The sequence below is a fragment of the Andrena cerasifolii genome, chromosome 2, assembly GCF_050908995.1.
Source record: "Andrena cerasifolii isolate SP2316 chromosome 2, iyAndCera1_principal, whole genome shotgun sequence".
NCBI classification, from domain to species: domain Eukaryota; kingdom Metazoa; phylum Arthropoda; class Insecta; order Hymenoptera; family Andrenidae; genus Andrena; species Andrena cerasifolii.
In genome coordinates, this window is record NC_135119.1 from 8,881,205 (window position 1) to 8,896,788 (window position 15,584).

Here is a 15,584-nt window from a genome sequence, read left to right on the forward strand (position 1 = left end):
ACTCGCGGCTATTGGCTCGGTTTGACCGAGAGTCTGCCGGTTAGAAAAAGGGGGTTGCACGGATTGCAGTAGGACCAGTGTTTGCCGAATCGCGCCCTCCGTGTGGAACCACGTGTATGTAGAATGTAGATGCATTTTTGTTGGAAGAATCGAGAAACCAAAAAAATTCTTAATTGCTTTTCACTCTTTTGTGCGTAATATTATATTCCACGTACGCGAAGCTATTAAATTTCGAGTGTGCATCCACATTTCTTAAAAAGTTTTTACTAAAATACAGACTGTAAATATAATCTAACCCAGCACAGATTCTTTGACGATACCAAGGCACATTACCCACGAGACGAATAAATTTATATTACGAATTTAAATTTTTTTTAAAATCGTACCTAATTTGGCATAGATACCTATATCTTTTGTTTTACATAAATTTTGTATAATAATTTAATATAATAAAATTTTATATAATATTTTAATATAATAAAATTTATATAATAAAATTTTATATTATATTTTAATATAATAAACTTTATATAATAAAATTTTATATAATATTTTAATATAATAAAATTTATATAATAAAATTTTATATAATATTTTCAATTTTATCGAATAAGTATACATATTAGAATTATTCGAATGAATGCAGGCATGATGTTGATTCAGTATATTTAGATCGCTCACAACTACATAGTACCTACCTACATTTTCATACAAATTTTTTCGGAAACGAGTTTGAGCATTTGCTACAAAAAAATTTCCTCAGAATTTCTTCCACCACGTTTTCTTTGATTGCTCGTTGCTTTTATATCTTATCCCCATTATCTGCCTGGGGGGAGTGATCGATTATCAGAGTATCAGAATTATTGAATGCAATATCTTCGATTCTGCGCGAATGGGCGTACTCCACGGTGCGAAGTATACCCGCCAGCTAGCAGAGTCATTGAATTTCTGTCATTCTGTTCCCGATTTTATTCAATTCGCTGGACGATCCTCCTCGGCACCCTAGAGGCAGCAGTATCGCGCGAACAATGGAGGACGCTCATCGATCCGAACGTTTCCATTCCAACTTTCCAATTATACCCAGCGTGACGTTTTCGTTGGGCAAACTGCGGCTCGATCATGCTGCGAACGAAGAAACGCCTGTCGATTTAATTTTCCACGCTATAGCGACAGCTTTTTTCTGTCTCACTCAGCTGAACAAATCCCACCACTGGCGATGGAGTTCTATTTTACACGAGATGTTGGTATTCCTCAGGTTTATGCTGCTGGATAGAAATTTCAGTATTTTTATTATTAGTATTGTTATTGTTGTTATTATTATTTTTATTTTTACTTTTATTTTTATTTTTATTTTTATTTTTATTTTTATTTTTATTTTTATTTTTATTTTTATTTTTATTTTTATTTTTATTTTTATTTTTATTTTTATTTTTATTTTTATTTTTTTATTATTTTATTTTTATTATTTTATTTTTATTTTTACTTTTATTTTTATTTTTATTTTTTTATTTTTTATTATTTTATTTTTATTATTATTATTATTATTATTATTATTATTATTTTTATTATTTTTATTATTATTATTAATAATATTACTACTCATGCTATTATTCGTATTTATTTGGCAATTGTACATACATGTGAAATCGAATTAGGAGACAGAAATAGAATACCGAGTAGAATTCAACAAGGCATATCTTACCAATCGACTTTATTCTGAGGGGAAACATTCATTTAATGCTACGCGATTGTGGCAATATTCGACCGTATTAATTGAAACGAATCGCCCTTCCACATTTATTAGAACGCTCGTCGCGATATTATATCGACGAGTTCGGGGAATGCAAAATGGAAACACAAGCACGACACGATAACGAGCAACTAAAAGCAGGATAAAAACAGGAAATTACGCGAATTACATCGCGCTGCATCGACCTTTCAACAAGCGCGCGACGGCGATATTAATTAATTCGACGACTGTCGGCTTCACAGCGCCACGCGTTAATTAAAGAATGAAAAGAAAGCCGCTTGCCTCTCCCAACTGGGTGCGTCCCTTTCCTGGGTGATCTTTAGTAATTGATACCGAAATGATCATAAGACTAAGGAACACGCAATTCTTCTGCCACGTTTACTCATATTTCTAGAAAATATAGATTTTTCGTTGTACAATTATCTCGCGCATTTATAAAGGTTACATGTTTCCTGTAGAGCATCCTGCTCCCCCAACGTTATTAATGGAAATTTTTATTCGCTAAGAATACGGCTAGCGTCTGAACCGGAATTATAAAAATATCTGCGGAATTGTATTTCTAATTAACAAATTGCATCACAATTGAAGGGGAGGAAACGCACTTTTCTGTTTGACATGACGCCATTTTGTGAAAAATTAATTTTTATGAATAATCTCGGTTCAGACGATAGCCATATTCTTACCGAATACAATTTTTCATTAATCATTTGCTTCAGATGCCTACGAAGGACAAAATCATGGCAGCCAATCGGGCGCCTCCGCGAAGACGCACAATCTTCGTGTCTTATAAGAGGGGTGGTTTCTCGCTCACAGTGGACAAGTAGCACCAACCAGATACGGCAAAGTTCTTAGTTAGACGTACCGAACAGTTGGGCGAAGTTTCATGAAAATCGATGCGCGACATCGAACGTCCCTTGTTTTATAGTCACAGTTTCCTGCTCGCGTCGTGCGCGCATATCGAGGACCTGCAAGTGGCGAGACTTTGAACCAGAGTTGGGCAAAATGTAATCTAATTACAACTTACAAGTTAGGATTAAAATGTAATCGTGTAGTTGATTACGCATCATTTTCTGTAATCGTTCATTTAGGTAGTCGCCGAAACCAAATGTTCAACTACCTAAATTAACGATTACGGCAAATAATGTATAATCAACTACAGAATTACATTTTAATCCTGATTTGTAAGTTGCAATTAGATTACATTTTGCCCAACTCTGCTTTGAACTCGAGCTTCTCGTAAACCGACGAATACTGCGCCCTACGCGTTTACTACATTATTGCGAATGCCACGCACTAACACTACGCAAAGTTTCAACCAAATTGGTGACTCCAGCCTCGTGCCATCGTCGTTATGGGTCGAAGGCGTCCTAGGATCAATCCGAACGACTTTTTCGCTGGAGGTCGCACGGAAACCGGTTTCGCCAGTGAAAACACAACAGAGGTCGGAGGGGGCGAGTTAACGCAAATGTGAATTCCAGGAAGAAACGGTTGTCGAGCCGATCGCCGTATCAGCGTAACGTGCTCAACGACGCGTCGTGATCTATCTACGTGCGATCGCTTGGGTGCTCGAAAACAGAAAAGAGAGAGAGAGAAAAAAAAGAGGAACAGAGTCGACCTCCTCCGTTGCCAGAAAAATAGACGGCGTATCTTCTTTACCTATTCACTGGGATGGACTTGTCGAGACGACATCAATATTTATCGGGGTGCTTCGCGTCGCTAGTCACTCGGTTCAGATTAATTACAAGGGTGCTTCGTCACGTTCCCTCGGAAGTGTATCGCGCGCGAGAGATAAAAGTTTCACTAGATCCGAGGAAAAGGGATTATCGCTGCGCGGATGGGGTGGATATGCGCATCTGGATTAATTGGCTATAAAAAAAAACAAAATTCATGCTCGTCTAAAATTCGAAAGTCATTCCAGAGGAACCACTTAGTCCTGAAATCGTTAGTCATAGTAACTAAAAGGGATGTCCGGCAACTCGAAATTTCAAAAATACGAGACTTCGCGAACGTGCACAAATGTAGTGTTAAAAAGAAAGTTGAGAGGGTAATTTTCTTGAAAATTTTTTATCGTCATACTGTGGGATATGAAAAACCATACAATTTTGGAATTAAACTATTTCCGATATCTTTTCTGGTTTCGCAAATAGGTAGGGGAGACTGTTGTACCGTGGAACACCTTTTACATTTTACTTTTTTTTTTCTTTTTTTGGTTAGGATATTTGTTAATTAACCTTTAGAGGACCGGGCTATATATTCATTTTTAAACGAGTTTGTTCAGCTTCGACCGTCTGTTTGATTGTTTCTACTAAACTGCGTTCCATATAAGAGCATACCGACGCCCCTACCGATTTGCGACTGATCTGCGCAGCTGCCACGGGTCTGACGCACGCGATTGGTCGTAGCGCTCTCCCTGCCGCTTAGTGAACCAATCAACAGTGTATCCCTGCGCGAAACGAGTCTGCTCTAATATGGAACGCAGTGTATGTATGTTTGTTTGCCGTCAGAAGCGATTACCTTTCTGCTATGCCCTGCTGCACTGCAGCAGAGGCATGCTCTAACGAAGAGAAAACTGTATAAATGTAAATAATAAAAAAAATCTTTATCGTTCGTAATTTTTGTAAGTGCTGTTTTTCGGTTAATTTAGTTTCTCGTATATTAGAACGCCGATCGATAGGGATTCCAATGTACTTTTACCTTTCGTCCCCTCTCCGGACCGAGTCCGCTGGAAATATCGCGAGAGAGCCGCGCGCGAAATGCAAAAATCGCTGATAAAAGTGAAGACTGCGCCGGGAGGAACGAAGATACACGAATCTTCCGCTCGGCGAAGCATGATCCGATAAAATGTACGTATCGTCGCTTCGTTCTGCTCGGAGATTCCTTTCCTCGTTGTTGTCGCGCTGCTTTTCCATCTCGCGTCCGACAGTCGCCGAAGCCTTTTGCAGTCAAGAGACGTTCGCCACGTCCCCGATGCTCGCGAAAATCGCCACGGCTAGGGCTGTTGGCTCATACGAAGTTCAAGGAGCCAATTATGCAGGTGCATAGCGACGGGGAACAGTACAGTGCCTCTACGACTTAGGTGTGAGGTCACTCAGTGGGGTCTTAATCGATACCCTGCTGGGCACGGGCCGCTAAACGTGCCCTGTTGTATTCCGTATTTTTCGTATTACTTTTATTTTATTAAATAACTTTATACGAATAACGGAAACTAAGACGATTACAGATAAATACTAGATTATAGATTCAGAACTAGATTCGCGTGTCCAGACTATTCGGACTGAAGTGCTCAACTGCTTCTGACTGGAAGAATTGCGTGTAATATATATATGTACGGTTTTCGGTAAGCTGAAAAGTGGGGGTTGTCCTGAGTTTAACGGTCGTTAAGGGATGAGGCATAGAGATCGAGGTTCAAGGATGAGTAATAGGGTACGGATAAGGTCATAAAAGAAGGACTTCAGGATGCTTACTATTGCTATCTGGAAAACTAACGCGCTGACTAATACTTTATATAGATTTAAATGACGTTGGTATACAACAGCCCCCTACTCCCTCTTGCAGGACTGTGTTTAGGGAGGATCAGGACAAAACCGGGGTCCTAAAGGGTAAAATCCCTAAAATTACCTGAAGCATGCAGTGATTTTAATTTAAAATAATTTATGTTACAACTGTTCTAATGCTGTACATATATCTCACTGCAATGGATTTGTATTTAATATGTGCTGGCAATGAGACAATCTTTAATAGCCAGTAGCAAAGCTTAATTCATGTCTTTTAATAATGATAATCAATTTCTTTTTTATTTTATTAGAATCTAAATTGTAACACTTAATCTTTAGGGCCCCGGTTTTGTCCCGGTCTTCCCTAAACACAGTCCTGCAAGAGGTCACGTTTAGCGGCCCATACCCAGCAGGATATCGGTTAAGACCCCGCGGAGTGGCCTCACACCTAAGTCACTATAGCTCGTAGAGGTGCAAAACTTGGCGAGGATTCATTGATGATCAACACTTACTTAAAAACAAATATTCACTACGCTGCACAGTGTTACACGTGCAGGGGCGTTCCTGGACGAAACTCAGAACTTCTGAACTAATCAGATTTCGTCCTAGGTACCCTAATACTTTTTTTTTAAAGAGAATATCAAAATCAGAGATGTACCAACTAGTCGGCGACTAATCGGCAAACAAACGCCGATTGATCGGCTCCCTTTTTCTCAATACTTACCCACGTTTCTCTCTCCTTTTTTCTAACAAGTTTTATAATTTTGCTACTGGAGATGTACCGACTAGTGGCCGACTAGTCGGTTAAGGGGTTGCGCCACCCTCAGGCGCTCGAAACGGCACTAAACTATTTAGACGACTTTTTTTTACCCTATAGTATGAGGTTGAAAATGATTTCTTTCCTTCTTATGCGTAGAGCATGTATTAGTGCATATATTGTATAAATACTGTACAAAAATATAAAGAAATGGCCGAGTTATTTGTTGTCCCGCGAAGCTTGTCTGTCGCTACACGCGTGAGTGGTATACCAAATTATAACACCCAGGTTCATCTGAATTGAAAAACATGATGATTTTAGTGTTCCTTAATAAAGTACCTGCAATGTAGCATATGGATTTGAGCAGAAAAAATTTATTGCACAAATGAGAGGAAAGTGAAAAAAATTATTTGTTTTTCACCTGACAAAACAAACTTAAAACATTTATTGTGCACGAATGGGTAATCGCATCAAGAAAATGATATGCTACATTGTAGATAATACCATTAAGAATATGTGTACGAAGTTTGAAATCAATCGGACAAATAGTTTTGCGAGATATTTGGTACACCGTTCACGCGGAGGAGCTTCACGGGACAACAAATAACTCGGCCATTTTCTAATATTTTTGTACGGTATTTATACGATATACGCGCTAATACATGCTCTACGCATAAGAAGTAAAGAAATAATTTTCAACCCCATAGTATCAGTAAAAAAAATTCGTCCAGTTCAGTGCTGTTTCGAGCGCCTCAGGGTGGCGCGGCGCAACCCCTTAAGCCTTCGCGGGACGCGCTAGAGGAGGAGCCCCAGCGACTACGCTAAGGGCCGGAGCGGCGAACGTCTTAATAATGATTTTGGCTATTTTCTCTGTCGCGTACAAATTCGAGCGGTTGAAATTGGCGTTAATATAAAGTTTAACGATCCCTAAGTTAATATGCAAAAAATCACGCAGGTATTTCTTGGTATTTTTTCTTCTAAAATCCCATCGAAGTTGATAAACATTTAACGTAAAGAATTAGTACAAATTGTTAGTACTGTAAAAAACTGACTCGGCAGTTTCGAAGCTACGACATTATTAAACACAACTGATAAAAAACCAAATGAAAAGCGTAAACATTCTGCCAATGGCGCGTGTTTTGCAGCGAAATTTCTAATGAATTTCTAGTATCACTTTTCACAACAAATTAGTAAATGCAGCAGAAATTGTGAGTAACATTGAAACCTACGTTCCTTTATTAACATTTTAAGATACAAGAATTTGTGGATCGAACGCTTCGGATTCCCGACTTTTGTCCATTACGCGTAACACTGTGGCGCTGGGATTAAAACGATAGAACGTGTGTCACCTTTTATTTGTCTCCCCGCGCTGCTTTGTACTAGCGAGCGATGGAGACGAGTAAGAGCAAGGCGCTGGCTCGCTGAAAATTCTCTTCGTTAGCGTTTATTTAAAATTCCTTCCATTCGCGAACAGTGGAAAGCGGCAGCAATAAGAAAAAGTAATGGGAACGACTAGGGGCAAAGAAAAGCTGCGTATTTAAAATTCCCCAGCATCAGCGGGCGACACAAACAAGACTGAAGAGAACGTTGCGTGTTCAAAATGTTCTTCATATTTGTGTGTAATTCTGTTTCAGACTTTGGACTTCGACAGAGACGGTCTGACGAAGCTGAAGAAAGCGATCAAAGCCATCCACAACTCAGGAAACGGTGAGCGCGGACGGGTTGAAAAATTTTACCCAGCCTCGGATGAAAGTTTCAGATTTCCCCTGTTACTCTGCCAGAGGCTCTGGTAACGCGAGATATATCCTGTACGCGTTTAATGAGCAACGTTCAGGCTTTCTTTTAATTGAAATTTCTACCGGGTTTCGTATTCTCCTCGCCACCGTCTTTGCCCGACGCTTTCTCCTTTTTATACTTTTCTGGGCGATATAAGAGACGGTCGCTCTTAAGAATCTGCCCGCGACAACAGAATAGACGAAGCTGAAGAATTTCTGAACCTTGCTGCCGGCTTGGAGCTTGCTAAATGCTCCTGTTACACTTGCAATGTCCATTTCCCGTGTACCTGCGAATAGAAGAATTATACAGACAGTGTGCAGCAACTAGATCAGATTGTATCGTTAAAACGATTTATAAGGAAAAGTAAAATCGTTTCAGATGCTGCAGCTTTCCATGCTGCCATTATGCATTTATGCGCATACGTGTAATTGCAAAATGAAATGGTACCCTTTTCGTTTTTAATGAAATCCTGCTTCTTCGAGTGCACCAGCTGTTGTGGCTTCTTGTTTGCCGAAACAAGAGATTTAGATACTTCTGTGAGAAGTGCCTAGGTAAACTTATTTCGCTTAACGGGGTAGTGCACTGTTTCAGCTTAAAAAAAATCGATTATCCCTTTTTACTGATTCTGAAAGTCTTGTCCCTTCATGAACAGTTTAAGCCTTCGTTGGCGCACCTCTTTTTTCCATCAACTTTGGCATACCTGGGTGGCTCACACCCAGAACAATTTTCCAACGATTGCCATTCTTATCCGAAGAAACCAATCGTTATGGAAAAAATCGTGGGTCAATTTTGAGGCCTGTAGCACGTATTAAAATAGTTTGTTTTCATTGAAATTTCACCACAGTTTTTGTAAAAAAATCTGGATTACCACGTGTCGAGAAAACACGAAGATAATGTTAAACAAATTGTAACTTTTACAAATTCCAATATTAGAAGCTAAAAATCTACAGAGTTATTGTTCGGATTTAATATTTTGAGAGAAAAAATAGTTTGTAAGTCGGCTTTGGAAAAAAGGTATTTATTTTACGTATAGAAGGTACAGGGCGTCAAAATCAGCTTATGCGTGGTCCGCACTCAGAGTGTCAACTAAGGGTTAAACAAAATTTCCTGAAGAAATTCAAATAATTGTAAAAGCTATAGCAGCGGACGAAATTGAGTGCATCGGCCAGTAACGGCCCCGCAGAGCGGTATTGCCTTCTAAAACGACTTCTTAACTTTCAAGCCGTCTTTCTCGAAACACCATTTTCAGACACGATGTGCATCATAACTCTTGAACCAATGAATATTTTCACTTGAAATTTTTACTGGACGTGTAGAACTCCTCCCTCTGCGGAGTGGAATTCCCGCATCAACATTGGATGTTCGTAAAACATTTTATAACTGACTAAAGACAGGACTATCTTCAAGAATTAATCACTTCGACAATTTTATACATTCCGACGATTTTTTTTTTTTTGTAATTACTCGCAAACGTGCCCACAATAGATTGCGAAAAGCACGACTATAAAGATTATTTGGTATCAAAGTAATTTAGCGTCAACATAGGCCACTACCCCCTTAAGGGGAGAAGCCCGTATAAACGTAATTAACAATTTCTCGATAACTATGTGGTAAATCGATTTTAAATTTTGCACAAGGGTTTCTTGTATTCCAAATTAGTTCTGAACGAAATTTAAAAGAATCCTTGAACTTAGTAGATTATCCAGGAAATACCTTAAATAGAAAACAGGTGCAAAAATTTGGGGGCGGCGAAAATTTTCTTGCATAAGGGCGCCAATGATCCTCGCGCCGGCCCTGCTTTTCGGCTTCATTTACCTCCGATTTTCGTCTCTTTCGCTCTTCAGCTGCACCTTTTTTCAAAGGATTATCTAAATTCTAAATAATATGCTTCGGGGGCGCAAATTCTATGCACGCTTGCCCTAGGCACTGTTCACACTAAATACGCCACTGGGATCCCGCGATCCCGGCTGTTTTTTCGATTCCAAATATCCCGGGATTTGATAGAACTAATCTGGAGAATTTCGGAATTTTTTAAAAATATCAATTACTTTATAAACGCCGGAAGAATATAAAAATAAACAGGATAAATAAACATAGTCATTTCACAATAATAATGACAATAATAATAAAAATGTTTTATTTTAATAATAATATTAAGTCGCAAATAACTAACTAAACTATACTGATTTTTACAATGTGATATCCTCGCTTTCCACTGTTTCGAAATCGCGCGAGTCGCAAATCGCGAATTGTCTGAGAACGTACAGTCGAAACATTGTAGGCGTGTACTTTTTAGGTGCTTTGCTATTTCTCGCATTTCCAAAAATCTTCATAATGGTTTACCGATATTATCTACTCCTTGAGACTTTATTATTCTTCGTTGTTCTACTGTTTTTATTTTTAAGAATGATCTTAAGGGCCCTCCAGACGCTGATAAGCGCTGCAGTGAAACACCGATGCATGCAGCAGTTTTCACGACCCTTGCATCTCGCTCACGCGCCTAGCCGATGAGCAAGATGCCTGTTCCGCTTCTGATGCTGAAACACGGAAACCGATCTACAGACGTAGCAGCACGTATCGTGAAACCTGCATCACGATGCACGTATCGACGTTTCGCTGCAACACACATCAGCGTCTGGAGGACCCTTTAGCCGATGCTTCAGACTAACGATAGAAAGTAGCTACGTTCGTTTGCTTGAAATAAACATTTAGAATTTCAGCACGCAACAAATCATTTTAATTGCTGAAATTTTCTATTACCCAATCCCGGGTTTGGTCCCGGGGATTCCGAGATAGACTTTAAAAAATCCCGCAATCCCCGGGGTAGCAAATAATGAGCGGGATTGCATTCCCTAACTGTGACGAACCAAGCAGCAGTTCACCCAGAATCCCCGTTTAGACTATTCTTCTTCTAACGTATTCGTTTCTGCGACAGCTCACGTGGACAACGAGGTGTACCTTGGGAGGGCACTGGAGAGGCTCGGAGATGCTGCTCTGAAGGAACAGGAACCGGATATCGGTGCTGCTTTCTTGAAGTTTGCGGTCGTTACGAAGGAACTGAGTGCTTTAATGAAGACCCTGGTGCGTAAGAACGATACGCGTGTACGCACTGACTTCTCTTCCGCAGTAGGTAGCAAGTAGTCGAGCCTGAAGGAAGCTCAAATAGCAAATGAAAATTCCAACAGAGGAGGAAGGAATAATTTGATCGACTGAACTCAAAACAATTTGTCCCCTCTCGTTTCATTCCCTTCGAAGCAAGAAATATATATATATATATATATATATATTTCGACAACGTCAAATGCGGCCCTTATTTTGGGGTGGACATAACATGGCGCAAGGAGAAATAGGTTTCTTGCTTCGAAGGGAACTTGAGAAATGTTAGTCAAATTACGCCAAAAACTGTGCGCAGGGTTAAATTCCAAATCTTATAAATATATATATATATATATATATGTATATATAATTTACCTTGCAAAAATTTGGAATACAGTTTATTTTATATATATATATATATATATATATATATATATATATATATTTATTATTATTGTTATTATTATTTATACACAGTTTTTTTTATATATATGCAAATCTTTGCAAGGTGAATTATATGTATATTTATAAGATTTGGAATTTAACCCTGCGCACAGTTTTTGGCGTAATTTGACTAACATTTCTGAAATTCTTGCGCCACCGACAGTGTTGAAGAATTCTTTCATTTCATTTGAAATGGTTTTACGATTGTTCTTGACTCTCTGTTTCGTAATTAACAGATGCAGAACATCAACAACATCGTGATGTTTCCCCTGGACTCGGTGCTGAAAGGGGATCTGAGAGGTGTGAAAGGCGACTTGAAGAGGCCGTTCGAGAAGGCGTGGAAGGATTACGAGGCGAAATACGCGAAAATCGAGAAAGAGAAGAAGCAGCACGCGAAAGAGGCTGGCCTCATTCGAACGGAAGTTACGCCGGCTGAGATCGCCGATGAGATGGAGAAGGAGAGAAGATTGTTTCAATTGCAAATGTGCGAGGTGAGGCCTCCGAATCATAACTGGAACAAGGGACAGTGATCTGCTCTATATGCGTGCATCCCGTTGACCGCTGCAATTTTCGCGTAATAAGAGAACGAGTTATTGAACCCTGTTCAATTTCACACACATTCTTATCTGTTACGAATGCGCTTTTAGTTGAAATTTTTAAATAAAAGGTTGCTTTATTAGAAATTTCTTTCTGGTAGGGCGACATTTCTATCAATATCCTTATTTAATAAATAGAAATTGAAAACTTGTCGTGCTGGGGCGCTTTGTAAGCTGTTTTTGAAGTTGCTTTAAGGGGGATTTGCGCCTTGTTGGGCCGAAAAATAGGTAATTCTTTGTGAATTTTTTCTACAAAAACGGCACGACAAATTAATTTGAGGTTTGGCAGGCTGTTTTATTGTATCTTGAACTATTGTTCTGAATTTTTGTGTGACAGTAAAAAAAAAAACATGTCAGATACGAAAAGAGCGTTGAAAAATAATCGCGTGGTCCTGGCGTTGACGAAAAGTAAATTCAGAACGATAGTTCAAGATACAATGAAACGGCCTGCCAAACCACAAATTAATTTGTCGAACCGTTTTTGTAGAAAAAATTCACAAAGAATTACCTATTTTTCGGCCCGACAAGGCGCAAACCCCCTTAAGAATATATGATCATGTTCTTATTGATTTCGTACAGTAAAATAAAAAATTGTAGTATCATTTAGAGAGTCTATTAGACTTTACTTTCAAAGGCATGAAATTATAAAAAGAAATTATAACCCCGTGCTACGTATTTCAGGTAAAATATTTGTTCTTGTAATCTCGTGGGCAGGAAGTTATATTAAATGACTGTTTGAAGGGTCTCAATCTGTATAAAATTGTAAACAATTGGAAAGGAAATCAAATAATTCATATTTTGTCTCTCTCTTCCTTCATATCTGAGTGACATTAGTGTTTCACTAATCCATTCATCTGTTACAGTATCTTATAAAAGTGAACGAAATCAAAACGAAGAAAGGAATTGAACTACTTCAGCATCTAGTCGAGTATTATCACGCGCAAACTAAGTAAGTTCGACATGGCACCTTGCAGTACTGTTAACCCTTCGCGGTCACAAGGGGTGACCAACTTGTGATTATAAGAATGCGTGACCACAAAGGGTTAAACGTAATCAGTAACAATTTGTGGTCGAAATATTAGACATTTTCATGAGTACAGTCAGAGAAGACTATCAATAAAACTGATAGCAAATTAAATATACCTCTCTATAGAATTGCGCATGTATTTGTGACGAAATTAAGAATAAATTCTCAGAGTGTAGCGAAAGGTCTATAGGAATAAATACGGGTTTGAAAATCATACATTGCTCACTTATAAGATGTTCTCGTGTGTTTGTCGATCACAGAATAATCCTTTTACTTATCTGAGAGCTATAATTCACCAAGCTTTAATCTATTGGATTCATATTAATTGATCCGTTTAACAAATACTATATACTAGCGCAGTGCATTAAATATTATTAAATAAATAACACCGGGTAGAAATTGAAACAGCGAATTAGAAACTATAATATAGACTTGCAAAATAATTCCGACCACGAAGGGATAAAAGTACTGCGTATCGTTCACGTGGGCGCTCGATTTTCCAGTTACTTTCAAGACGGCCTAAAGACCATCGAACACTTCGGCTCGTACGTGGCGGACCTCAGCGTGAAACTGCAGAAGATCAGGCAAACGCAGGACGAGGAAAGAAGGCGCTTAACCGAGCTGAGGAACCTCCTTAGAAGCTCGGGCTGCGACAAAGAGGTACTTAAAAGCTATGGTCTTCAACACTTGTGCTATCTGGCGACGTGTTTTCCATGAACATTCAAGATTGTATGATTTCCAGTTAAATGTAAACGCGAATGCAGGGTATTCGCTCCACCAGCTTCAAGGAGACAAGCAACACGGCGTCACTCGGTCAGGACATCTTTTGAAGAAGAGTGAGGGCAAAATGAGGAGGGTCTGGCAGAAGAGGAGATGCGCCGTTCAAGCAGAGGGCTATCTGGACATCTGTCATGCGGACGAGAATAAACCGCCCACGAGAGTAAATTTACTCACCTGCCAAATTAAACTGGTGCCGGACGATAAACGGGGATTCGATCTCATCAGCTGTAAGTGGCAATATAAATTCGATGATGACGATTAATATATGATATAACTGTGTCGTTGGTAAAAGTATAAGTAATTGATGATGTTAATAGAAGTAACATTATCATTTGTACTAGGGCTGGGACTATTTGTCGAATTTTTCGGTATTCAAATACTGATGTATTCGAATAGTATGGTGTGAATTATAAATCAAGTTCTTTAGGTTCATTTGTCAGGGTGAAATCTTGTGAGCTATTTTTGACCCACTTCACACCATACTATTCGAATACTAATCGAATAATAACATTCGAATACTCAAATATTCGAAGTTTATTCGCAACATTCGAATACTTGTAAAATATTCGAATATTAATTTATTCGAATAGTCCCAGCCGTAATTTGTACCTGTTAATAACATTGACATCGCATAGTGAGTCACGCAAGAAAGTGTACGACACACTCTAGTCAATTTAGTCTCTGCACCTTTCAGACAACAGAACGTATCACTTTCAAGCAGAGGACGAGGCGGATCAGCGAGCATGGATGTCTGTTTTGGTCAATTGTAAAGAGCGTGCTTTGCTCAGAGCGTTCGATGCCAGTGGCAAAGCAGAAGCTGGCTCTGGGAATCCAAGTTTAGTCGAGCTACAACAGGCGGTAATCCGATGTGTCATGAGGTTACCTGGAAATGACCAGTGCTGCGACTGCTCCTCGCAAAATGGTAAATCTGATGAGATCCCTTTCTTCATTTATGCTAAGCACTTTTACTGGGTTTTCAAAAATTCACTGGGTATTTTGAACGGTAAATTTCAAACAGGAGTCTGAATTATGACTGCAGTAGCTTAGAGTACCCTTTCTTTAAAATTTAGTCTACTTCATGAAAGCACACAGAAACTTCTAATTAGTATAGGTAGTGTCAGTACTGCCGCAGAGTATCAAAAGGAACTTTAAAAAAAGTACAGGAGATTTTGCTCCCATGTGGAAGATGTGTATAAAGCCAATTGTTTTTATTTCACAGATGCTACGTGGCTCTCCACGAATTTTGGTATAATCGTATGCATAGAGTGCAGTGGGATCCATCGAGACTTGGGAGTACACATATCCAGAATACAGTCTCTAACGCTGGATAACGTTGGCACCGCTCAGCTACTTCTTGCGAGGCACATGACTAATCAGGCGTTTAACGAAGTGATGGAAGCTACGTTACACCACAGTCACAAACCAACACCAACGTCGACGATGTAAACGAAATTATTCATTCATAGCTGAATTAACCACTTGCTTTGTAGCCCATCAATGTACAATGGAACTTGTTTCTTTCTGTATTGTACAGGGAAGAGAGGTACGAATTTATAAGAGCGAAATACGTGGACAAAAGATACGTGATGAACACCTGCGCGGATGAACGAGACCTGCTGTCTGATTTGGAGCACGCTGTTAATAATCGTGACCTGCAACAACTTCTGCAAGTCTACGCTGAGAACGTCGACCTGGCAGCACCGTTGCCTACATCGGTAATATACTGGGTGTTTCATTACAGATGGTTAGAAGTGCGCGGATCGTCCCGAGGTTCGGGTTCCCGGCCCTCGGGACGGGTCGGAAAATTTCAGGCGGGATCGGGCGGGGTCCCGATACTTTTCATATTGTTCGAGGTCCCGAAGTT

At 39.3% G+C, this 15,584-nt stretch overlaps 1 protein-coding gene across 4 annotated transcripts in view; it reads left to right on the forward strand.

Moving 5' to 3' along the window:
• Asap (ArfGAP domain of ASAP) overlaps positions 1-15,584 on the forward strand; it is a 52,633-nt gene that overhangs the window by 22,940 nt on the left and 14,109 nt on the right. For all 4 annotated transcript variants that reach the window (XM_076806573.1, XM_076806576.1, XM_076806575.1 and 1 more), the window contains exons 2-10: positions 7,636-7,708; positions 10,713-10,858; positions 11,554-11,808; positions 12,777-12,862; positions 13,444-13,600; positions 13,683-13,947; positions 14,415-14,642; positions 14,940-15,162; positions 15,255-15,435. In XM_076806573.1, coding sequence (XP_076662688.1) covers positions 7,636-7,708; positions 10,713-10,858; positions 11,554-11,808; positions 12,777-12,862; positions 13,444-13,600; positions 13,683-13,947; positions 14,415-14,642; positions 14,940-15,162; positions 15,255-15,435 — 1,614 coding nt within the window. The remainder of the gene's footprint in view (positions 1-7,635; positions 7,709-10,712; positions 10,859-11,553; positions 11,809-12,776; positions 12,863-13,443; positions 13,601-13,682; positions 13,948-14,414; positions 14,643-14,939; positions 15,163-15,254; positions 15,436-15,584) is intronic.